Source organism: Microcaecilia unicolor, chromosome 2 (genome assembly GCF_901765095.1).
Source record: "Microcaecilia unicolor chromosome 2, aMicUni1.1, whole genome shotgun sequence".
Taxonomy (NCBI): domain Eukaryota; kingdom Metazoa; phylum Chordata; class Amphibia; order Gymnophiona; family Siphonopidae; genus Microcaecilia; species Microcaecilia unicolor.
In genome coordinates, this window is record NC_044032.1 from 227,595,965 (window position 1) to 227,619,952 (window position 23,988).

The 23,988-nt window shown below is 41.9% G+C and overlaps 1 protein-coding gene across 1 annotated transcript in view; it reads left to right on the plus strand.

Moving 5' to 3' along the window:
• Window positions 1-23,988, plus strand: part of SMC2 (structural maintenance of chromosomes 2) — a 147,035-nt gene that overhangs the window by 23,071 nt on the left and 99,976 nt on the right. Inside the window, exons 7-11 of the mRNA XM_030193751.1 lie at window positions 3,929-4,162; window positions 9,525-9,674; window positions 18,541-18,774; window positions 20,183-20,342; window positions 22,575-22,692. Of these exons, the coding sequence (XP_030049611.1) occupies window positions 3,929-4,162; window positions 9,525-9,674; window positions 18,541-18,774; window positions 20,183-20,342; window positions 22,575-22,692 (896 nt within the window). The remainder of the gene's footprint in view (window positions 1-3,928; window positions 4,163-9,524; window positions 9,675-18,540; window positions 18,775-20,182; window positions 20,343-22,574; window positions 22,693-23,988) is intronic.

Below are 23,988 nucleotides of genomic sequence, written 5' to 3' on the forward strand. Positions count from 1 at the left end.
AGGCAGACAAAGACGGAGAGCGGCCAGACCACAGGGAGCGGGCTTCAGGTGAGGGGCGCGACAGTCCCATCCCCTCTACCCCACCTCCAATGCTCAACTACCCCTTACTCATACCTCTCCTACTCCCCTCACCCTTGCCCACCTCTACCCACCTATCTCTTTTATTATTTTGCTATAAATATCTTACATTTTCTCTATCAATACTCTGTAATCCTTATTATTATGTAAGCCGCATTGAACCTGCTTTGAGTGGGAAAGTGCGGAGTACAAATGTAATAATTATATATATATATATATATTTTTTTTTTTTTTTTTTTTTTAATACCTTCCAAGTACTTGAATGTCTGTATCATATCTTTTCTATCTCTTCTTTCCTCTACCTTATACATCTTTTGGCACAAACCGTGTACCATTTTTGTCCCCTTCCTCTGGACCACCTCAAGTCTTTTTATCTCCTTGGAGAGATACAGCCTCCAAAACTAGACACAATGCTCCAAGTGGGGCCTCACCAGCGATTTGTACAGGGACATCAGCACCTCTTTCTTCTGCTGCTTATGCCTCTCTCTGTGCAGTCTAGCATTCTTCTAGCAACAGCCACCTCCATGTCACACTGTTTCACTGCCTTGAGATTCTCGGACACCATCACCCCAAGGTCTGTCTCCTAATCCATGTGCATACTGCTCTTTTGTATTTCTACACCCCAAGTGCATCACTTTTCACTTTGTATTAAATTTAACTGCCAAACATGAGACAATTCTTCTAACTTATATAGATCTCTTCTCATGTTGTCCACTCCCCCCAAGGTGTCCACTCTGTTGCAAATCTTGTCATCTGCAAAAAGACAATTTTTTTTCCCCTTCTAACCCTTCAGCAGTGTCACTCACAATAAGTTGAATAGTATTGGTCCCAGTACCGATCCTTGAGGCATTCTGCTACTTACCTTTTTATCCTCTGAGTAAATTCTATTTACCACCACCTTCTGCAGTCTGTCAGACAACCAGTCTCCTGTTCAGGTCACTACTTTGTATCCTAACTTTAGCCTGCTGAGTTTATTCTTCAGCCTATGAGGAACTGTCAAAGGCTTTACTGAAATCTAGGTAGACTACATCTAGCATTTGTCCACTATCCAATTCTCTGGTCACCCAGTCAAAGAAATCAGATTTGTTTGGCATGATTTTCCTTTGGTAAAACCATGTTGCCTCGGTCTTGTAACCTACTGGCTTCCAGGAAATTCACTATCCTTTCCAACCACCGAAGTAAGGCTTACTGGCTTGTAGTTTCACACATCATCTCATTTTTGTGAAGAGGGATCACATCTGCTCTTCTGCAATCCTGCAAAACCTCTCCCATCTCCAAGGATCTTTAAGAGGACCCACCAGAACTTCTTTGGGCTCCCTCAAGATTCTGGAATAGATCTCATGGCTTTGTCCAATTCAGTTTTTCAAGCTTTTTAGAGTTTTGCAAAGCTTTCAGAAATGTGTATCTATTTATAAATGCTTTCTTCGGTGAACAATACAATATCAACTTTATTCTTTTATGTACCTTTATCAGCCAACTGAGGTCCTACACCAGGATTTTCTTCCATAAAGACAGAAGTATTGAAGTATGTCTGCTTTTAACTCGTCACCCCCCGCATAGCAGTTCACAGCATCTTTCAGTCTTACAATGCATGGAAATATCTCTCTCAGGTATTGAAAGCCTTTCCCTTCATGGCTTTGAAGTTCTTTGAGTCCCAGCTTAATAAGAAGGGGGTTACAAAATATTTTTTTTTATATCTATAAATTTTATTTGCAGTCATCAACTTTACAACATTTATCCATTCCAAAACCACAGAGCCCTAAATACAATAATATAACAAAAACCACCTACTCCTACTTCCTTTCCGACTAAAACAATTCCCCCTCCTTCCCCTCCCACAGAAACAGCATGAAGCCCCCAAAAATATGTAGTCATAAGATAGGGTGGGACTATGTGTCCAGTTAAGAACCATCACTCAGGCTATTATCCTGATTTCTCCAGCTAAGATATAGTCCACATTTTATGAAAATTGATCAGTTGACTAGTCTGGATCGCTGTCAGTTTAGTCATTTGGCAAATATAATCCATTTTATGTAGCACAAGCTGCAGAGAAGGTGTATCAGATTGTTTCCAAGCTGCTGCAGGGGCTACTTTGCTTGCAGTAAAAGGGCTGGATGCTAATTTATGATCCTCTCTCTTTATTTCAAAGGGTTTGAAATGCAACAGACAATACTCTGCCTTACCTAGATGGTATTCACCAAAATGATCGCATTTTAGGACAAGAACACCAGATATGATACTTACTGTATCACCTAATATTCTACACTCCCTGCAACACAATCCAGAGCCAAGCTTAAATTATTTTAAAAAGTTTGAGGAGTGTAACGCCTATACAGGATTTTATATCCATTTTGGCAAGAAAATTTTCATTGGATCTACAAGTCGCTCATGTGCTACATTATTCTGATCAAGTAAAAAGCTTTTGCAGAGTGCCTATTCCTTCTTGATTATAATGTATATGTTTGCTATCCTTATATTGCACAGTTAGCCGTGAACCCTTGATTTAAGCGCTCAGATTAATTGCATGTGATGCATGACAAATATAAGGAGCCTAACTTTTGTCTTGGCCACCAACTTTACATCTAAAATACAGTTTATAGGCCGCCTTCATCAGTGGAGTTATGTTTTTTCTTTGTGCCTTCAGACACAACTCACCACAAATGTAGCAGAAAGTGTCGGCATGACTAATGCATTTCTCTGACCTTTCCAGTTTAACCATCAGATCATGGCATAACCAGCTGTTCATCAGCAACACATAAAAATAGGGCTAAATGATGTCATAATATATTTAAATTGAACCATGTTCATTTACCAGGTGATGTCACGTTAACGCGTGTTATAACAAATATATTTTGTCATTTCTGTAATCAGCATCCAGAACACCCAGTCTCATTATGGAAACAAAAATCATGTAGTCCAGTGGAGTTTCCTCTCCCAGTTTCCAGATGTCTGGTCTTTATGTCAGGTGTCTGGCATGACTAGGGCCTGAACATGATCCCTATCACCTTGTGGATTCTAGAAGGATTCTGTGCTTATTCTGTAAGGGCACAGGTATTGTCATGACTGACGTGTGGATCTGTCCTACCAGAAGTCATTTGCAAGGAAGCCGCCTGATCTTTCTTCCATTCTTTCTGTATGCACCACCAGTTGTATGTACAATTCAGTGGGAACTCTACCTTCATAACTGGAGTACTGAGAACAACTTTTGCTTTCTCACCCTCTGATAAGGTAAAGCTGTAGTATATCTAGATTTTCAGAAAGCTTCTGACAAAGTCCCTTATGAGTGTCTTGAGAAAATGTAAAACTCCTTGAGATAGGAGGCAATGTTCAACAGAAAAGTCTCTTTTTAGATCATTGAATGGAATCCACCTAGAAGAAATTTGTGGCTTCCCCCCCCCCTTTTTTTTTTAACACATGATGCAAATACATCAATGAACCTTTATTTTTAAACCTGGGAAAACACTTGATTGCCTCAAAAACAAATCCCATGACTCCAAATGAGAATACTGGCAAGTTCCAGAGCTGTATTCACTTCTTGTATTGGTGGTGATGTCGCTGGAAAAGCAGTGTTCTGTGGCTCCATCTGCAGGCAGGATGACATAAACCTCTGCATCTGGACAAGGTCTAGCAGGATTCAAGGAAAGGAGAAGAAAATAACAGGTAAGACAGTTTTTTTTTCCTTTTTTAACTGTATGAAATAAGATACATCTTTAGGAGGAGGTATAAGAAAAGTGATGGAGGAATGAGGAGACAATGCTTATAAATATATCTTAGAAGAGAAAGGAGCAAGGAGATTGACCTTGCAGGGGGACTGTTTATGATTTTGTTTGCTTTTTATAAATTATGTTAGGAGCGATCATCCTATTTGGAATACCAGAAGATAATGCGAGAGATAGAGCACCTGAGCCGTTTATATATTGCATATCAGTTTGTCTGTGCTGAAGAGACAAAGGTACGCTCAGCTGAAGAGCTCCAGAAAATGCAAGACAACACTTTGAAGCTGCAGGAAACGATGGCTGAAAATGAAAGAAAGGTGAAGGAGCTCAGTGCAGAGATAGCAGAACTGGAAAAGAAAAAGGATCAGGTAAGAAAGGGGAACCTAGGAAAAAGGGTTTGTATCCAAGCGCAGAGATGGCCTTGACTTGATTTTTCATTCTTATGAAACTGGATTGTCTTAACTCTTACAGCTATATTAACAGGCTAAAATTAATTTATGGAAGTAATATGTCCTGCTTTTTGTGCCTAGATCAAGTGCATGTAGATTCTATACAACATTTTAAGTAGAGGAGTGTGGTAGCCGTGTTAGTCCACTCTTAAGGTTATCAATAGAAATCAAACAAAATAAAACATGGAAAAGAAAATAAGATGATACCTTTTTTATTGGACATAACTTAATACATTTCTTGATTAGCTTTCGAAGGTTGCCCTTCTTCGTCAGATCGGAAATAAGCAAATGTGCTAGCTGACAGTGTATATAAGTGAAAACATTCAAGCATTACTATGACAGTCTGACAGGGTGGGAGGATGGGGGTGGGTCGGAGGTATGCATGGGGACATCAAAGCATATCATTGATATTCTAACAGGATGGGTGTGGATAGGTGAGGGGTGGGGTGATCAACAGAGACATACAGCTTTATGGTTTATAATGGGTTAGGAACCCCAGATCCTTGTTAAGTCCTTTCTGTTGGGTGTTAAAATATTAAATCATTCTGACTTCAAAGGTCTTACGTTCTTGTATGGTTTTAAAGTTACCTTTCAGTATTCTCACTGTGAAATCACTGGTACAGTGTCCTGGTTCTGTGAAGTGCTGTCCCACCGGGGTGGGGGCCCTACTGGCTGTATTGTTCATGTGATGTCTATGTAAATTGAATCTTGACTTAAGCATTTGGCCTGTTTCTCTAATATAGCATCCTTCGTTACATTTTTTACACTGAATGATATATACCACATTGGAAGATGAGCAAGTGAAAGATCCCTTTATGTTGATCTGACGAAGAAGGGCAACCTTCGAAAGCTAATCAAGAAATGTATTAAGTTATGTCCAATAAAAAAGGTTATCATCTTATTTTCTTTTCCATGTTTTATTTTGTTTGATTTCTATTGATATACAACATTTAAAATTTTAAATTGTAACTCTGGGAAACACTTGCTTTCATCTATAATAACAGTTATGTGCAAAAGCGTAGGCACATCTGGTCAAATTGTTTCAACAAATCACTAACGGGTCCTTTTACCAATCCGCACTAAAAAAAAAAATCGCCGACACTGATGGTGCATGGGTTTTCCACGTGCTGTGGCCGCTTTTAGCGTGGCAGTAAAATCTCTCTCTCTCTCTCTCTCTCTCTCTCTCTCTCTCTCTCTCTCTCTCTCCTCTCTCTCTCTCTCTCTCTCTCTCTCTCTCTCTCTCTCTCTCTCTCTCTCTCTCTCTCTCTCTCTCTCTCTCTCTCTCTCCTCTCTCTCTCTCTCTCTCTCCTCTCTCTCTCTCTCTCTCTCTCTCTCTCTCTCTCTCTCTCTCTCTCTCTCTCTCTCTCTCTCTCTCTCTCTCTCTCTCTCTCTCTCTCTCTCTCTCTCTCTCTCTCTATATATATATATATATATATATATATATATATATATATATATATATATATATATATATATATATATATTTTGGGGGTTTTTTTTTGTAATGGCCACACACTAATTTCCTATTAGCATGTGGCCATTACCATGGAAGGCCTTACCGCCACTTATTTAGGAAGTGATAAGGGCTCCCGCGCTACTTCCACGTTAATCGGGTAGTGCGCAGTAATGTGTCCATCCGATCTGCCCATTGAAACACCTCCAGCGCTGGAAAATAAAATTATTTTCTAATGTGGTATTAGTGCACACTGAGTGGGAAACTAACCCAGAATACCTCAGCAAGCCCTGTGGTAGTGCCCTATTAGTGCACAGTAGGCCCACGTTACGCCTACCATGGCTTAGTAAAAGGGCCCCTAAGTGAGCAGAAGCTGATACAACCTCTGTATGGCACAAAATTGAACACAATCTTTTTGCAAATTTTAATGCATAATTACTATTTATTTGCTGGTTTTCAATATATTTATTTTATGTATTGGGATTTATTGAGCACCTTTATGAAGAGATTCACCTAAGGCAGTGTTCAGCAGGGACAGTTTGGTATAAAACGTTTAATTTTGTTAACATAAAAATAATGAAATGGTCAAATATAAGCATAAATACAATCAAGGAGGTAAACTTGGAGATGGCAAATTTTAGAAAGAGTAATAACAGCACAGTAGAACAATCATAATAAAAATATAAATGAGCAGAGTACAAATGATGCAGCACAGAAACTACACTCATATAACATATTAGAATAATCAAATATCCTAGCTATGATGATACAATGAAACATCTTGATAGACAGCCAAGGGGGCAAGTGCAGTTGAGTCAGATGAACAAGCTAGTAGTAGAAAGTCATTGTAACAACTAGATGGGTGGCTGATTTGAAGATAGACTATCAGGCTCATTTTCAAAGCACTTAGCCTCCCAAAGTTCCATAGAAACCTATGGAACTTAGCCTCCCAAAGTGCTTTGAAAATATGCCTCCAAATGTACAGTTGAATAGGGTTTGAAGACCTCGTCTTAATGTGCATAGAAAGCTAGTTCAAATGCAGAGTGAGTGGATAGTCTGTCACCACATATATTAAAGGCTCAGGAGAAGCATTAGGCTTTCACCTGCTTCCTGAAGTTGAGGCAGTCTTGAGTTATGCCTGCCCCCTCTGGGAGTAAGTTGAGTGTTGGATCTACTCCCGAGAAGGCTTGCTGGCGGATATCATATTGTGCTATTTCTTTGAGGATATAGGCAATGGTATTCTTTGAAAGGATTTTAGAGGGTTAACTTGTTCTGTAGGTATTCTGGACCATTTTTTGTCTGAGGACCTTAAAAATCAAAGATAGAGTTGTTGTTTTTTAATTGTCCCTTTAAGGTACTGGTAGCCAGTGCAATTTTTGCAGGAAGAGTGTGATGTGGTCATGCTGCTTGCAGCCCTCTGTCATGCTGCAGCATTCTGAATTAGTTAGAGCTGGTACAGACCTTTTTGTGGTTTTGACTAATGTACAGAGTGTTCTTAGTAGACTGGCCTTACAGACATTCCAGGAGAGCAGTGGGGCACCCTAGGGGGCACTGCAGTGGATTTCACATAAAATATTCTAGGTACAATTCTCACCATTACCCCCTTATATTGTATGGTGAGCCCACCAAAAACCTAATGTACCCAACTGTATACCGCTACAATAGCCCTTATGGCTGCAGGTGTAACCTATAAGTGGGTACAATAGGCTTTTGGTGGATTTGGGGGGGGGGGGGGGGGGGGGGGGGCTGACACTTTCCACTACAAGTGTACCAGTGGGATATGGGCCTGGTTTCCCTGCGCTACAGGGCACTGTACTGGCCACTAGGCTACTCCAGGGACCTGCTTGCTACTCTAATAAGCCTGGCCATAATATCTGAGGCTGTCATAGAGGCTGGTTTGTACTGTTTCTTTCGCTTCTTTGGGGGGTGGGAGGAGGTTAGTGACTACTGAGGAAGTAAGGGGGATTCATGCCTTATTTCCTCAATGGTCATCTGGTCATTTTTGGCACATTTTTGTGATGTGATTGAAGCAAGTCTAGACCAAAATGTGTCTTAGCCCAGGACGTTTTTGCTTTGTTCCGTTATGGCAGAAAAACGTCCAAGTTTTGGGAATGCCCAAATTCCACTTCGATACACCTCCTTGTGATTTAGATGCACTGCATATATGAGCTGCATAGCAAAACATCTTAAAAATGGGTTTCAAAAATAGCAATCTGGATGTTTTTTTTGGGGGGGGGGGGGGGGAGTCCATCTGCCGCTTTGTACCACTTTTTGGATGTTCTGTTTCAAAAATGAGCCCCTAAGTGCCAGGGTGTCTTTTATGTTTTGGGGGTTCTGTGACAGCCAGTAGTACAAGAAATATGGTGCAGGTATAAAGAAAAATGAATCAAATATCTTAGAAGCTAATGTCCCATAATCAGTGAAGTAATTGAAGCTTAAAAGAGGTTGAATGTTTTAGTAAGACAGCCATCTGAAACAGATTGTGGAGGAGTAACCTAATGTGTGTGTTGTGGTTTTGTTTAAATTTGTGTAAATAAAAAAAAAATCAAGCAAATAATTGTCAGCATTTGCAGACAGCGATCATGTTTAAGTTTGTACTATGTAGAGGTTGTGTCAGCATCTGCTTACTTACCCCCCCCCCCCCCCCCCCCCCCGAAATGGGCTGTGTCGGCATTGGTGTTCTGCTTAGTAAACAGGGAGTTAGGGATTCTTTGAAACATACAATTTAATCAGAGGTGTCCTAACCTTTGTGCACAACTTCTACTACTATATAAACCATTTCCTCACTAAATCCATTGAGTGGTCTACAGCCACATCTGCCAATAATTTAAGTAAAGACTTAAGTTTAAAGTAGCTGAGTAATCATGTCTTTGCATTAACAGGATATTGATTTTCCTAAAGATCAAATGAGTAAGTAACAAAAGCATTCTTATCTGTCTGGGTAATGCCTTACTATCAGAAAAGCACAAAAAACTGTTGGCCAAATTAAAAGGCCTCTAAGTTTGAAAAGGAGTAAAACTGTCTTTGAAGCTAAAAAGCTGAGAATCCTAAGCAAAAGCAATTCCTTAGATTCCTATTTGTCAAAATATCACGGTAAATATTAGGTAAAAAGTCTACACTGGCTCAGAGTGGAAGAGCAGACTAATGTTTAGAGCAGTGGGCTGAGAACCAGGGAAGCCAGGTTCAGTTCCCACTGCTGCTGCTTGTGATCTTGGGCAAATTTCTTAACCCTCCATTGCCTCAGAATAGATTGTAAACCCATGAGCTAAATCCAAAATCCTTCCACTTCTTTGATTGATTACTTCCTAACCAGTCCGCTTTTAATCTCCTAGCTTTCCACTTAACTGGCCTAATGCTGAAACTACATTTGTTTTATGTGAGCAAGGGACTGAGCTTTAGCATGAGCTGTGATTTTAAAACAGGTTTAACCATTTACTTTTTAATTTAGCTCGCTGGTTTTCGTTGCTGGTTTAAGAAAAGTTACATTCAGGTAAAGTAGGTGTTTTCTACTGTTCCTGGAGGGTGCCTGAGGCATTGGAGAATGAAGCCATTGCCCAAGGTCACAAGGCGTGCCAGTGAGAGTACCATGGCTTTTGTGGTTCTGAGTTTGCTGCTCTGACCACTAAGTTACATCTCAAATGAACATACAGATACTTTTGATGGACTACTCAGTTTATCATGGCACTACATTCTCAAGTATACTTCTACAATTGGTTCTCTGTGATGCTGTATGTCCTTGCACATTGGGTCTTTATATCATGCTAAAATATAGTTGGTGCAAAATTTACTTTGGTGTATTTTTTAAAGCTGCCTGTCATTTTCTTGCAGGAAGTCGGAGGAGTCCTTCGTGGCTTAGAAAATGCTCTTGCAGAGGTCCAGAGAGTAGATACCAAAGCGCAGAGTACCCTTGATCTTAAAAAGCAAAATCTGAAAGGTGAAGAGAAGAAACGCAAAGAGCTGGTGAAAAGCATGGAGGAGGTAAGCAGTAATAACTTGGTTCACTTTTTCTAAAGAAACAAGTTAAAACAGCGCCCTCCTGCACCCTTAATGATAAAAGTTTGGGGACCCTTGGTTTGGGGAATACCTTTTGTTTTAACCCCTTTCTAAGGCATGTTGTTCTACAGTGGGGACAGAACCTCTACACATCCTGTTCATCATGTCGGGTGCCCTAATTTAACTTATGTGAATTAACTTTTCATTTATTTTGGGTCTGATATTCCCCCCCAAAAAATGCCAAAACTGAGCTCCTAAATTTTGGCTGAAAATAGAGCACAACTTAGGAGCTCAGGTTTTTCAGCTGAAAATTCATCTTAAATTAGGAGCTTAAGTTATGCTTATAATTTTAGGCCTGTTCTTCATTTACCTAGATTTGTAGGTCTTCTGCTGAAAATGAGGGCCAATCACCAAAGTTCCCCCCCCCCCCCCCTCCATAAATCTGCCCCTGTTGGTGGTTCACTTTTTTTGTGCTCCTAAATTTAGGAGTGTTAGAGAAATTTTGAGTGTAAATTTTGGCATTTAGCCCTAGTAATTTTCTAAGAGACTGATATATGAGCATAAATCCTTTAAAATTGGGTTCTCTTTTTTATTTATTTTTTGCTATATTCATAGTACATGCTCAGAGGTCACCATGTCTAATGACCTTAGGGACCTGAACATTTTAGCACAAATATTTTATTTTCGTATGACTGACCTTTTTGGTGTGTTTTGCATCAAGTGATGCCACCTGTTTTCATGGGTCAGTCTGCCATCCAAATGCATCTGTTTGCATATGGAGTAAACCAAAGTAATATGCTGGTGGGAGTCCAGGCTCTGCTGGGAAAGATCACTGGGATTTGTGAATGTAGGAAGCCACTGGAGTGGAAGAGGGAAGGGAGGAGCTAATTTGCAACCACAGTTTGCTTGCACTAATCCCCACATTCCCATCTTCTCCCTCAAACTTACACAGAAGACACTCCCAAATTTGCGTCTTTATCCATTTGTCATACACCCAACTCCCTTCCTCCCCCACATATGGTCCCCAAACCTCCTAAATAAATACCCTCTGATACACAAGGAGCTACATGTAGAACCTTTCCGCACAAATGTCCACTTTGCTTTGGACCTGTGATCCCTCAATGGGACCTCAGCTTGCTTTTACTACTTTACTGTAGCCTCTTTAGGAATTTACACTAGAAGTGATTTCTTTGCTATTACAGAGACATGGTTCAACGATTCCCATGAATGGGATGTGACCGTACCGGGCTATAATCTTTTTAGGAAGGATAGAGAGGGCCGAAGAGGTGGAAGAGTGGCTCTGTATGTGAGAGACTATATCAGAGCGGCTGAAATGCGGGGGAACCTGGGGAAAGGAAGAAGCTTTATGGATCGTCCTGGAAAGAGAAGACGGAACCTGTATCCATACGGTGGTTATCTACAGACCTCCTGTGCAAACTGAGACGTTGGACAAAGATCTGATAGTAGATATTCAAAAGATTGGTATGAAAAGGGAGGTACTACTGTTGGGAGATTTCAATTTGTCTGACGTGAATTGGAATGTCCCGTCAGCAGAATCAGAAAGAAGTAGGGAGATTGTGGATGCCTGTCAAAGTGCCTTGCTCAGACAAATGGTGACGGAACCCACGAGGGAAAGGTCGATGCTGGATCCAGTGCTCACGAATGGAGGTAGTGTTTACAATATCCAGGTGGGTGCCCACCTATGTAATAGTGATCATTACACCGTATGGTTTGATATAAGGGCGAAGGTGGAGTCTGGACACATAAAACTCAAAGTACTGGATTTCAGACGTACTGATTTTGATAAAATGGGGGAATACCTGAAGAAGGAGCTGTTAGCGTGGGAAGGCATAGGAGAAGTGGAAAAACAGTGGTCCAAGCTAAAGGCTGCTATAAATATGGCAACTGATCTTTTTGTGAGGAAAGTAAACAAAAACAAGAGAAGCAGGAAGCCTATATGGTTCTCCAAAAACAAGTAGCTGAAAAAATAAGAGCAAAAGAGGCTTTGTTCAAGAAATACAAAAGAACGCAACGAGAGGTTCACGGAAAAGATTATTGGATTAAACTCAAAGAAGCGAAGAGGGAAATACGGCTAGCGAAAGCGCACGTGGAAGAAAAAATGGCTAAAGATATAAAGAGAGGTGACAAGACCTTTTTCAGATATATTGGAGAAAGGAGAAGAGACAGGAATGGAATTGCAAGACTGAAAGATAATGAGAGTGGCTATGTAGAGAGTGATGAAGATAAAGTGAACATGCTAAACAATTATTTCTCTTTGGTGTTCATGGAGGAAAATCCTGCAGAAAGACTGCGGTTGGCTGCCGAGGGAACGTCTGAGAATGGAGTGGATACTGCGCCGTTTACGGAAGACTTTATAAACAGCTGGAGAATCAATCATAGATCTAAAAAAATAAACCTTCTTGCTTTTTATTTTCTCTATCAGTCTTTTAATCTAAATATACTTAGCTTCAGAATGCTGGTTAGGATCATTTATTTGGATTAAAAGACTGGTTAAAAAAATAAAAGCAAGACGTTTTTTAGATCTATGATTATGATTGAGTTGAGCTCTGGCACTGAGGAGTCGCATGCAAATTACTCTGTGGCACCGATACCTTTTTTTCTCCTTGATTTTACTTTTTTTCTCCTTGATTTTACTTGAACCATGGAACTGATCTGTCAGCCATCTGAAACAAGAGGTTCTGTGATATGAAGGAGAGCTTCATCACAAGGATATTTTAAGTGTTGCCGTGATTCCTAAGGTCACTAACTCCTTTTAGAAAGCTAATGGGTTTTGTCACTCTGTTTGGAAGCCGCAGCAACCACTGGGCTATGGATAACCAAGATTACTCTCTGTATATATTGTTGTGAGGGGATATACAGAGTACTGCTCCTCACCCTTAAGGATAGGCCCTCAGATAGCCTGAACCACCTTTAAAACCGTTAGTCCCGCCCAGGGAGGAAGTGAGATGAGAAGCGTGGAGCCAAAGGTGCGAGAACCAGGAAGTATAAAGGGTTAGGGTCAGATTAGGGTTAAAGAGTTCCAGGGAAGGAAGAACCAGAGCCCCAGCATATGCCTCTACAACTTATGTTTAGTGACTTGGCTGAGGTAAACCAAGTTTTTAATTTGAGACTTATAAGTCTTGCTAGAGCCAGACCTGGAACTCAGAGAAAGAGAAGAACTTACAGCCTCCGATTATTTTTGGGCCTCTCAGCCACAGGCCCTAAGACTGTATTCGTTAAACCAAAGAGATTTTCACCTTGTGTTCCTGGCCCTGTGAAGTAATAGGCCTCAGGTTTTCTGCACTTGTTTCCAGTTTTATACCTTTGTCCGGCTGTGTTATTGTGCAAGCCCACCCTCAGCCCTTGCTCGCAGTATCGCTTGTGTCAGGAGTGTGATTTTGGAGCTTATTCTGCCCAAGGAAGCTGGATCCTTGACCTCTGGGGCTCTGGGCCTATTAACGATATTACACTGGGACATTGGGCAAAAGGGGTTAACCCTGCCCTAGTTAGGGGAGGAGGGACATATAGTTATTGCCGGACATGCAGGTTTTATTTTTGTTTCCTCATGCAGTGGGCGTCTCTGGGCGAGGCTGCTACAGCAAAAACATGGAGAGGCTACTCCATGCCCTAGTGGAAGGCCAGCTGCAGCAAGTAGTACAGAGGCAATGGGAGCACCAGCAAGCCTCCCAACGATCTCTGGAGGCCCACAGAACTCCCTGACCCAGGTGACATAAGCCTTTTAGTCTCCTAGGTTGCACTCTCCAGTTCTGGTTTTACCGAAGATTGTACTGGAGGATGGCCTGGTCTATTTCCAGACCAATTTCAAAAGAATTGCCCGCCTTGCTGGTTGGCCAGAAGCATCATGGACCCCTTATCTAAGGAATTTACTGACCAGTAGTAGCCAGAGGGCATTTCAAGATGTCAGTCCCGGTGGGACAACCACCTATGCGGAAGTAAAAGCTGCCATTTTGAAGAGGGTGGGCTGCACCCAAGCAGCGTTTCCAGAAGGGTTCCCTCAAATTAAAGAACACCCCCAGAGTCTTTTCAACAGACTCGAGCAGGTGGCCTGGAGATGGCTGCAACCAGAAGGCAAGACTGACCCGGAGATCGCAAGAGTTGTCCTGGAGTGGTTCCATGAAAGGTTACCTCCGTCTATGAAACAGTGGGTAAAATGACCCCAGAGAGTGCCCTAGAAGCAGTCAAAGCTGCCTACCAAGCACAACCAGAGTCGGAACTCCGCAAAGAAAAGAAGCGGGCAGGGAGGAAAGGAGAAGAGGCTGGACCAGACTAGAGAGCTGCACAGGAATGGGGATAGCGGGAATCCTGCAGGTACCACTGGGATCCCGTGAGGATGGACCTGGGTCTTGTGGGGTTCCTGCAGATCTGTTGAACCGAGCTTTGCTTTCCCTCCCTGCACATTCCTCAAGTTACCCTGGTGGTGTACTGGCTTGCTTCGGGGCAGAAAAGATCCCCCCTCTTTCCTGCCTGCTGCTGCTGATCCTCTCACTGCCACTGCTTGTTTAAAATGGCTGCCAAGACTTCAAGCGGCGGCCTCGCAAGACTTCAGCGGAAATTGGATAGGCAGTTCCTTAAAAGATGGAGAACAAAAGATTTTTTTTTTGTAATTATTTGACTACTTTTTAATTTCTTTGAAAGCTTCCCATATGTAGCTATAAATATCATGAAATAAAAACTGAATATCACTAAAACAGCTTCAAAAAGTATTGTAGCTGGTAGAAACAGCACTAATAAAGGCTGTATTATTTTTTTTACACTTCTATACAATACAGTGATACATGGCCAAATTTCAGTGAGGATATCTTGTTTACTGGTGGGTTCTGCCTTGGGAAGCCTAGTGTTATAAAGATTGGAAGTAAAATTAAACCTTCCTTTCATTGGGGCACATAGAATCACATCTTCACCTTATCTCTTTTGTACAAATGGATTGTTCTGTTTTGAGCATGTTTCAGGGACAAGTGGTTTTCATAAGTCAAAATAATAAAAATAAATATTTCATGCAGATCTGTTTCTTGGTGAGGGGGGAGCAAGGTGACTGCGGTGCAGTGTGGTGCGGCTGGGGCTGGGATGGAGCGGTGGGGATGGGTTAGATTTCTGTCCCTGTGCAACTCTCAATCAGACAACCAGAGGGATCAGAAACCATCTCCCAGCCTGGGGTCTCTAAGGAAGGGGTTGGAGCAAGGAAGTCTTCGTCCCCATGAACATACTGCGCACCTTTACACCGGACATGGGATCCATACTCTCCCACTTGTTTCAGGTGTAAGAGGTCATATAGCTAGAGACTGCCAGGAGCTATCCAAAGATACCATGGATGTGAATATGGTACCTACACATGACTGTAATTGTGTGGCAGCTTTTCATCTGGGGAGCAGAAATTGTGTATTACAAGTTGAGCTAGGACGACACCCATACCAAGCACTAGTGGATTCCAGCAGTGTCAAAACCCTTGTTTGAAGAGAAATATTCAGCCGTCTACAATTGAATTACAAGTGTAACCCTGGCATATGTACATAATGACCATAGGCGGTATCCGGTAGCTCAAGTATCTTTTAAAATAAGCACATAAGCACCGCCATACTGGGAAAAGACCAAGGGTCCATCAAGCCCAGCATCCTGTCTCCGACAGTGGCCAATCCAGGCTTCAAGAACCCGGCAACCCCCCCCCCCCCCCCGTAGGGCAAGCTCAGATGGAAGTAGCAGTCTTGCCTTGGTTTGGACTGGATTTCCCAAATTTTGGTGCCATCTGGGTTCAGCTGCTCACTGGCCCAAAGAAAGAGGAGCTCTTCCCGCCTGAGGACCCTGACTTGTATACTGAAAGCCCAAAATTGCCTAAACCCCGCTTCCAGCGGCAGTTAGAGAAACTGCATTGCTCTCTGAATCTAGGAGCTGTAGTAGATGAGGATCCGGAGCCAGGGGAAGACGATGGTCCAAACACCCCAGACCCTATAGACAGCCTACCCAAAGGGAACCGCTGCTTTTTAACATATTTATAATTGACCTAGAGATGGGAGTAACTAGTGAGGTAATTAAATTTGCTGATGACACAAAGTTATTCAAAGTTGTTAAATCGTGGGAGGATTGTGAAAAATTACAAGAGGACCTTACGAGACTGGGCATCTAAATAGCAGATGACGTTTAATGTGAGTAAGCACTGTGATTGGCTGATCGAGACCTAGGGGCGGAAGATGGATGGGAGTTGAAGACGTGGACGATGGACATCCTTAACTGCGCTCTCCTGCACTTTTCTTGTTTGGGGTGGGCTCTCAGGGGTGGCGGCTGAGCCGGGATCACGGAAGGGATGAACCCCCGGAGCCTTCCTGCAGCAGGCCGTGGAGGGGGTGAGCGGCGCAGCATCTTCCTTTTCCCGGGTGGCACAAGGACGGCCACAGGCATAGCGAAGGTGCCATAACTTTTAAAAAAAAATTTTTTTAAGTCCCTCATGAGCACTTGGGACACGCAGCTTGTTCTTTTTTTTTTTTAGATGGGTGTTAGGCGCTTTCCCACTGGTCTCCATGGGTCCCGTTCACAGCAGCCCCAGCCTAACGAGAGGTGCAGACCTCCCGTTAGGTTTTCCATGGTAAGGGGATCATAATACCTTAGTGCATGTCATTATAATAGCCTGCAACGGTAGTGCAGCTCATTATAATACCCTTTGGATTATTTGCATTCCTTTTTCATTAGCTGCTACCGTGACAGGAAAATGCCCTTTTGTGCATGGCACGGTTTACTACTTCCTCGTTGAACTGGCTTGAACCAGTTTAAAACCCACGTTAATGACTTGTTTCTTTTTAGTGCATCTACCCCCCTGTGACATAACAGGTTTTCTGTTAATATAGCGCTTGTTTCCAGTTTTACACCTTTGTCCGGCTGTGTTATTGTGCAAGCCCACCCTCAAACTTTGCTCGCTGTATTACAGTGACCAAGGTGACTAGTATTGGAGGGGTTATGAACTCATGCTACCTGGCCAAAATTTCCTTATTAAGTTGAATGTCAGGCTTTTGCACTGAGGTAGATCTGCAGACCAGCAATCTGGTCGTCATTGCACTCTTTCTTCAATCACTACAGTTTGGATGTCCAGGCAAAAGGGGACACAGCCTTTGAAGGGTCTTCAGAGTTGCTATATGCTTCTTTGTACCTGGATTGAATATTTCCCATTCATTTGAATCAATCTGGTAATGATAAGGAAGATGAAAGATGAAATTTAAACTTATTTTCCTTTCCTTAAGTTTTATCAGTCCAGAATCCAGCCTAAAAGGCTATGGCTTTGGAAGAGAACTACCTAATAAAATTAGATTTGTTTATCTTTTAACTAAATTATAAGTGAATTATTTTGTACCTGTATAACTTTTCATGCTCATTGATGTTGTACAGGACACATAAGTGTCAAGGGGCTAGCTAATGTACTTCCTAAGAATATAAGCGGTCTCAGGGCGGAGTGCTGGATTTTGTGTGTGGGACTTTTGTCGTACTTCTCAATCTGGATTGTTTGATATAGATCTCTTAGCACATCCAGAGGAAAAGGAGTGGTGTGGATCTTTGTTGAATGAATTTGAAGAAAAAGTAGTGAAACTGGCAGTTACTGAATAATTTGAGCTTTGAAATCTGGATAATGTCGTTGGTCCTGGGCACTGATTTTCTTTTTCTTTAATCTTAGAGTTTCCTTTTGTATGAATCTCTTCATAAATGTGGTTAATAAAGCAAAATAATTGCCATTAGATAGGAGTATTACAGCAAGTAAACTTTATACTAGTATATAAATTTGCACATTTATGTTGGATTCTGAGTGTGTGAGAGGAAATTGGTTACCAGTATCAGCGAGGATCCCCTACAAAATCCCAGCACTAGTGCACAATATACAAAACACTGGCTTCCCTTGATTTCTATTTTGTTTATTCTTCCCTTATGCCCCATATCATGCCTTACAATCATCTTGGCAGAATTTCAGTGGTTCCATTGTTCTGTCAAGTTCAGTTTGCTGACATTTATTCCTCCAAGTTTAGTGTCAACCCACACTTTGGAATAATTTTCAACATTATTTACGATTCAAGTGTTCTTTATCAAAAATTTAAAACAGGCCTAAAAACTTATAGTTTGTAGGATGACAGCGGTGCTTGGATTGTAGAATTGTTACCTTTTGTCCTGTTTGATAAATGGAGTTCCTTTTTCTTTTCTAAGACCCCCTTTTATCAAGTTACATTATCAGCTGCCACTGCGGTAATGTCAAGAAAGCCCATTCCCTTTGAATGGGCTCCGTCGGCATTGCTGTGCGGCAGCCGCTAGTACCGCTTGATAAAAGGGGGCCTAAGTTATAACTTTGATAATTGTAAACTGTACAGATGACTTTGACATGCAGTATAGCAAGTATAAATAAACTTGGTCTTACTGTTAAAACAGGTAACTTTAATCACATTTTAAGGTGCCATACATCCAACTGCTGTTTGCATACACCATTGCATATTGCTCAGATTTTTTTCTTATTAAAGATCATCATGTAAGAGCACACAAAGTACATATATATTAACAGGTCAGGTATATTAAGTAGTTTCTCTCACTTACATGAAATACCTTTGATATATTTGATTTTTTTTTTTCTTGGAGTGTTGTTTCTACATATCTGTTGCATGCATACATAGCCACTCACAGCTTAATTGCAAGGAACGTGTCTCTGATTTTGTCAAGTGTTATGAAAATAGATTATAATGAATCATCTGTGATTTTAAAGTTGTGTTCAACCAAGTTTTACGTGTTGATAAAGTGCCTCATGGGGATTCAGGGTTCATTTAAGCTGTGTGAAGATAAATAGTGGATTCTGTTATTTAACGTGTCTCTTAAGGATTCTAAAGCACTGGCAGCAAAGGAGAAAGAGGTAAAGAAGATAACAGACGGCTTCAGTTCCCTACAAGAAGCTGGTCAGAAGGACACTGATGACCTGGCTGCTGCCCAGCAGCACTTCAATGCTGTGTCTGCTGGCCTTTCCAGCAATGAAGATGGAGAAGAAGCTACTCTTGCTGGACAGATGATGACTTGCAAGAATGATATTAGTAAAGCTGAAACAGAAGCAAAGCAGGTACCGAACGTAACACCGCTTGACTTAAATACTGCAGCAAAATTTAGGTCGCTGTGAGTTATGGGGTAATGATATGTAAATGCATATTTTGCATCTCATTATTATGCAAATACCCTAACTTGACTTGCGGCAATACACTGCAGGTCTCATTGGGGCCAAAAAATGTGCGGTAAAATAACCCTAGCTTTGTGCTGGGGTTATTTTACTGTCTGGAAGCAAAGCCGCAGACCATTTGGTACCGGGCCAACAGGGCTGGGTCCCCCCCTCCTACCAAGCAAGCCTCCCTTCCCAGGCAAAGACCCTCCTGTCCCCATGCCCCCACAGGGGCTACTTTTTTCAAAGCATTGGTGATCCAGTGTGAAGGGGAATCTGGGAAGGGTACAAGTGGTCTTCAAGTAGGAGCAATGTCCAGTTACTCCTGCCCCATTCAGTGCTGCTCGCAGAATGGCACCCCTAGCAATAGCCGTGTGCTATTCTGAGTAACGGTGCTGGATGGAGCAGAAATGATTTGGAAATCGCTCCTGCCTGATGACTCTCTTGTCCCCCATTCCCCCCCCCCCCCCCCCCCCCACTAGACCACCAATGCTGTGGAAGATAGCTCCTGGGGGGGGGTTCATGATCTGGGGAGAGATGGCCCCAGCCCTGTTGGCGGGTTGCAGCTTTGCGAACTGATGCTCGTGGGCGGTAAGATAACCAAACAAATTAACAATTTATCAGTTTTACTAAAGTCTAACACACTAACCCTAGTTTCTATAAAGCATGACCGAAATTGCACACGCAAATCCACACACAGTTTAATTAACAAGCCAATCAGCACCGACAATTGCCACTTAAGCTATTATTGACACAAATTGGCATTAATTCAAATTTACTTTCACAACTCGTTAGGCATATTCTGTGAAGTGGTGTGCGTAAATTCTAATATGTGCTGCCAAAAAGGGCGTGGCCATGGGCAGACCGTGGGCATTCTGAAAATCCACACTCACGGTTATAGAATACACCTGCTCTGCACTTTAGACACCGGTATTTATACCAAGTTTTACTTGGTGTAAATGGACTTTCCTAGGGTTAGGAGCAGGCATGGCCGCTAGGCATATTCTATAAACCGTGCCTAAATCTAGGTGCGATGTTGACATTACGCCTAGGTGGAAATATTTTCGGTGCCATATATAAAATCTAGTCCTAAATTTCTTCCCAATGTTACAAAAATTCAGGCAAGTGACAATTGAACAGCCCTGCTAATATGTGTAATGTTCCATAATCTACAAAGTAGCAGATGCCTGAACTACTGCAGGGCACCTTAGTGCGCCCTATGGTAGTGCATTTTGGCATGCGGGAAGCTGCTTAGTTAAAGGACCCCATAGTACAAAAGCCTTTTAGTTTGCTTTAACTTGCTTCCTCCTTTCAGGCGCAGATGAAGTTAAGCCATGCTGAAAAAGAATTGAAGGCCAAACAAGCTGAGGTGAAAAAGATGGATAATGGCTACAAAAAAGATAAAGAGATGTTTGAAGCTATACAAAAACTGAAAGAAAAAGTAGCTGCAGAACTGAAGAAGCTGAATTATGAAGGTCTGCATTAGCTCTCTATTTTTAATGTAATGGTTTGTTAAATGGAAGGTTTTGGAATAAATTGCTTGTAGGAGAGAAAGTAACTTTTGAGCTGCCAAACTTTGGAAAAAAAAATGTGACCAGTTTCCATCTCTTTCTTACCTAAGGAGATTTATATCCTGGAATAGCTCAAAATGTTCATTGTGTCTAAAGGAACGAAGCAGAATAATTGGCTATAGTTCTTAAAGACTCTCTCACTTGATTATTCAAATACTGAAGTACTAGAACAGCACAGTGACTTTATAGGGCAGAGCACAGTTCTGTATTTTTCTATCTCCATTTGCTGGCTGATAGGCAACACCTGCTCGCTCGCACTGGACTGATCTGGTAGGACAAAAAAAAAAATTAGCCGGTAAAATCTAATCTGGGAGGAGCAAGCTGTGTGTGTGAAGAAGGATCTCTGTGTCTCTGTATTCAAGCTTTTGAATCATCTATATAACAAGCTTTCATGGGACTACAAAAGGGATCTCAGCCTGTACAAAATGATTGCCTATGCCATGTATTCGTCTGTTTGGAAAAGAACAACTGCAATAACATTAACTAGAGCCCCTAAACTAGAGGTGTCAGGCTGCAAACCTGTCTGGTTTCAGGCTGTGTCTAGCTTCATGACAAACACATAATTACTCCTAATATGTTAAAATGTTATAATTTAATTATCTGACTGTATTATGTTTTTGATGTTTTTCTTGAATGTATGCCACATTGAACCTGAGCTTGTTTGGGATAATGTGGGGCACAAATATCAGATTAATCATAAATAGCCATGACAGAGGTGTGCATGCGAACAAATACAAATGAATATGCACGAATGATACCATTGCCCCCAACAAAGACTCTAATTCAATACAGTGTGCCAAAAGTTAGATGCCAATTCAGTATGTAACTTGGTGAAGCACATACATAAGTGAACTTAGGCGCTGTTCTGTAATTTGGCATGCAAGAGCTCTAGTGTGTAACTGCAAGAGGGGCAGTCATGTGGAAAGGACATGGGGCAGGTCTTGGATGTTCCAACCATCCCAGCACACACGTTATAGAATACCGATAGTGTGTGTGTGTTAGATCTGTTTTGTGCAATTTTGAAATTTTATGTATGTTTTTATGTAAGCCACTTAGTGATAGGTGAGAGATAAATTTTTAAAATAATCAAATAATGCTGCATTTAGTTGCAAACATTTACAGCTCTCATAAAGTATACTTGAACAGTTGCATGCTGATGACTCGTATTTGTTTTAGAATAGTGACTTGTATTGTATGTGTGTATGAACATACGTGCATATATGCCAAAATTCCACCTAGCACTATTCTGTAAATATGTGTGTATCTTACACAGCATGTATTTTACAGTTGGGCATACACGTGGGCAGAGTCTGGTTGTAGTATTCTATATGTTATATGTGAGTCTCGAGTTATGAGTGTTTCACCAGGACTTCTCTATTTTGCAGTTAAGCTAGTATTCTATAAAGGAAATTAGCCAACCTATGTTCCTTTTATAGAATAGGCTCCTACCAGGCACCTAGTTTTTATAATTTTCTCCTAAATACTGTATGTATTTTATTATATAGTGTTAGTCAACATGAGATTTAGTAACTTATGTGCCTTAATATGGCACTTTTATTGGTAAAATAGAGTTAGTTCAAATATTACTTTAAAAAAATATATTTTTCTCTGTGTTTGAAGGAAAACCAAAGTTTTTGAGAGAGCTTATGTGTATCCTATTGTCAACAATAAAATAAAAGTAAATAAATATAGAGCTGAAACAATCCCAGGCTTCTTAAATTCAAGCCCTGGTTTCCCACAGAAGAGAGGTGGCTGAAGGGTCCTATTGCTTCACCTAGGGGGAGAGATGGAAAGTGCTTGTAGGGAAGAGGGGAGGAAAGCTTGGAAGCAGCCTGTCCCTGGGGGAAGAGGGGAGAGGAGAGCAAAGAAAATCCTAATGTAAATAAAATAAAAAAAAAAGGAGCAAAAAAGGCATAACAATTTAATAGCAGGCAAAACAAAAACTGATAAAGGAACACTCTGAGAGAGACCTCTCACTTCTAAAAAATTTTAATTTGTGCCTAATGTTTTTTTTTTATATTTTTCTACCCCTGAAGATATTGATTGTAAAAGCTATAACTCCCAGTATTCAGGCTGACAATATGCACACACAATGTATGTCTATAAATAACTTCCTGTTTCTTGTGTTGATTTCAGATGGACAAGAGGAAAAACTCCTAGAGATGCGCAGAGAGCTATCTCGTAATGTCAACCGGCTGAAAGAATCCTATGAAGCTTTAATGGCCAGATTCCCAAATCTGCGGTTTGATTACAGGTAAGGGACCTGAATATTACTTTTCCATGATCACTTGGCCAATGAAAGGAACAAGGTGAGTAGGCAACTTGATTTTAATTTGATTAGGCACTTTTTCTCATCTGAGCTCAAGGCAAATCATAAGATGTACAGTAGGTATTTCTATGCCTCAAAGGGCTTATGATCTAAGTCTCTACTTGGGACGGTGGGGTAGATATAGAGGCTACGGCAACTTGGCAGTTCTTATCTAAGAATAGCAAATTGGGGTGCTTTCCTGTGTTCCAGGAGTGTCAGCAGTGTCTTCCGTGGCTGTTCTCGGTACGGCTGCGCATGAACTTGTGGCTCTACAATTCCTCCCTGTGAAAGGGATGCCTTGGCACCTCCGCAGTGGATGGTGATGGTCACAGATACGAGTCTCTCAAACTGGAGAGCCCTTTGCCGCCTTCTTCCGTCTCCGGGGCGGTGGATGGCACAGGGGACGGTGTAGCCGATCTCCCACCTGGACTTGCTTTTGGTGCTGTTCGTCTTCTAGCCTTTCAGGACACATTGCAGGCCAGGCGGTGCTTGTGCAGTCTCCCCTGCCTGGACCTGCTTTTGTTGCTGTTTGTCTTCTACCACTTCAGGACACATTGAGGCATATTTTCAAAGCACTTAGCCTTCCAAAGTTCCATAGGTTTCTATGGAACTTTGGAAGGCTAAGTGCTTTGAAAATATGCCTCATTGCGGGCTAGGCGATACTTGTGCCGTCAGAGAAGATGAGGCAGTGGCTGCTTCTTTGACAGAGTGGGACTCGGAGTCAGACTGTGGCCATCAGGGCGTGCCATGCCATGGAGTGGGCAGAGGACCTCGTGTTCAGATTCTACGCGTCCCACTTTGCGGGCTTTTCCTACAGTGAGTTCTCTTTTCTGTCGTCTTCTGGTCTCTGCAGAATGGTTATTCCGCACCAGTGCTTCTCCAGTTTGGCCTCAGAGAGCTCTGGAGGTAGATCAGATGGCATCCCGGCTGGACGCCCAGATGCCTTCTGTCATCGGAGAGAGGGCAATTCGGCAGGGCTGGTTGTTCAATTGCTTCCTTATCCAGAGGACGTTCTTTGATAGTGTTTCTTCCGTCGCCTCTCTGCGGCCGAGTTTATTTTGGCTCGCTCGCCACCAGAGTTGAGTCATTTTGGTAGCTCTGGATTAACTACGGTGCACTTGGTATGCGGATATGGTGTGGCTCCTGGTGTCACCTTCAATTTGGATCCCGCTTCACTCCGTGCTCTTCCTTCTGTGTCCGTTCCTGAGTGGATGATCCCTCTCACCTTGGTCTTATGGCCTG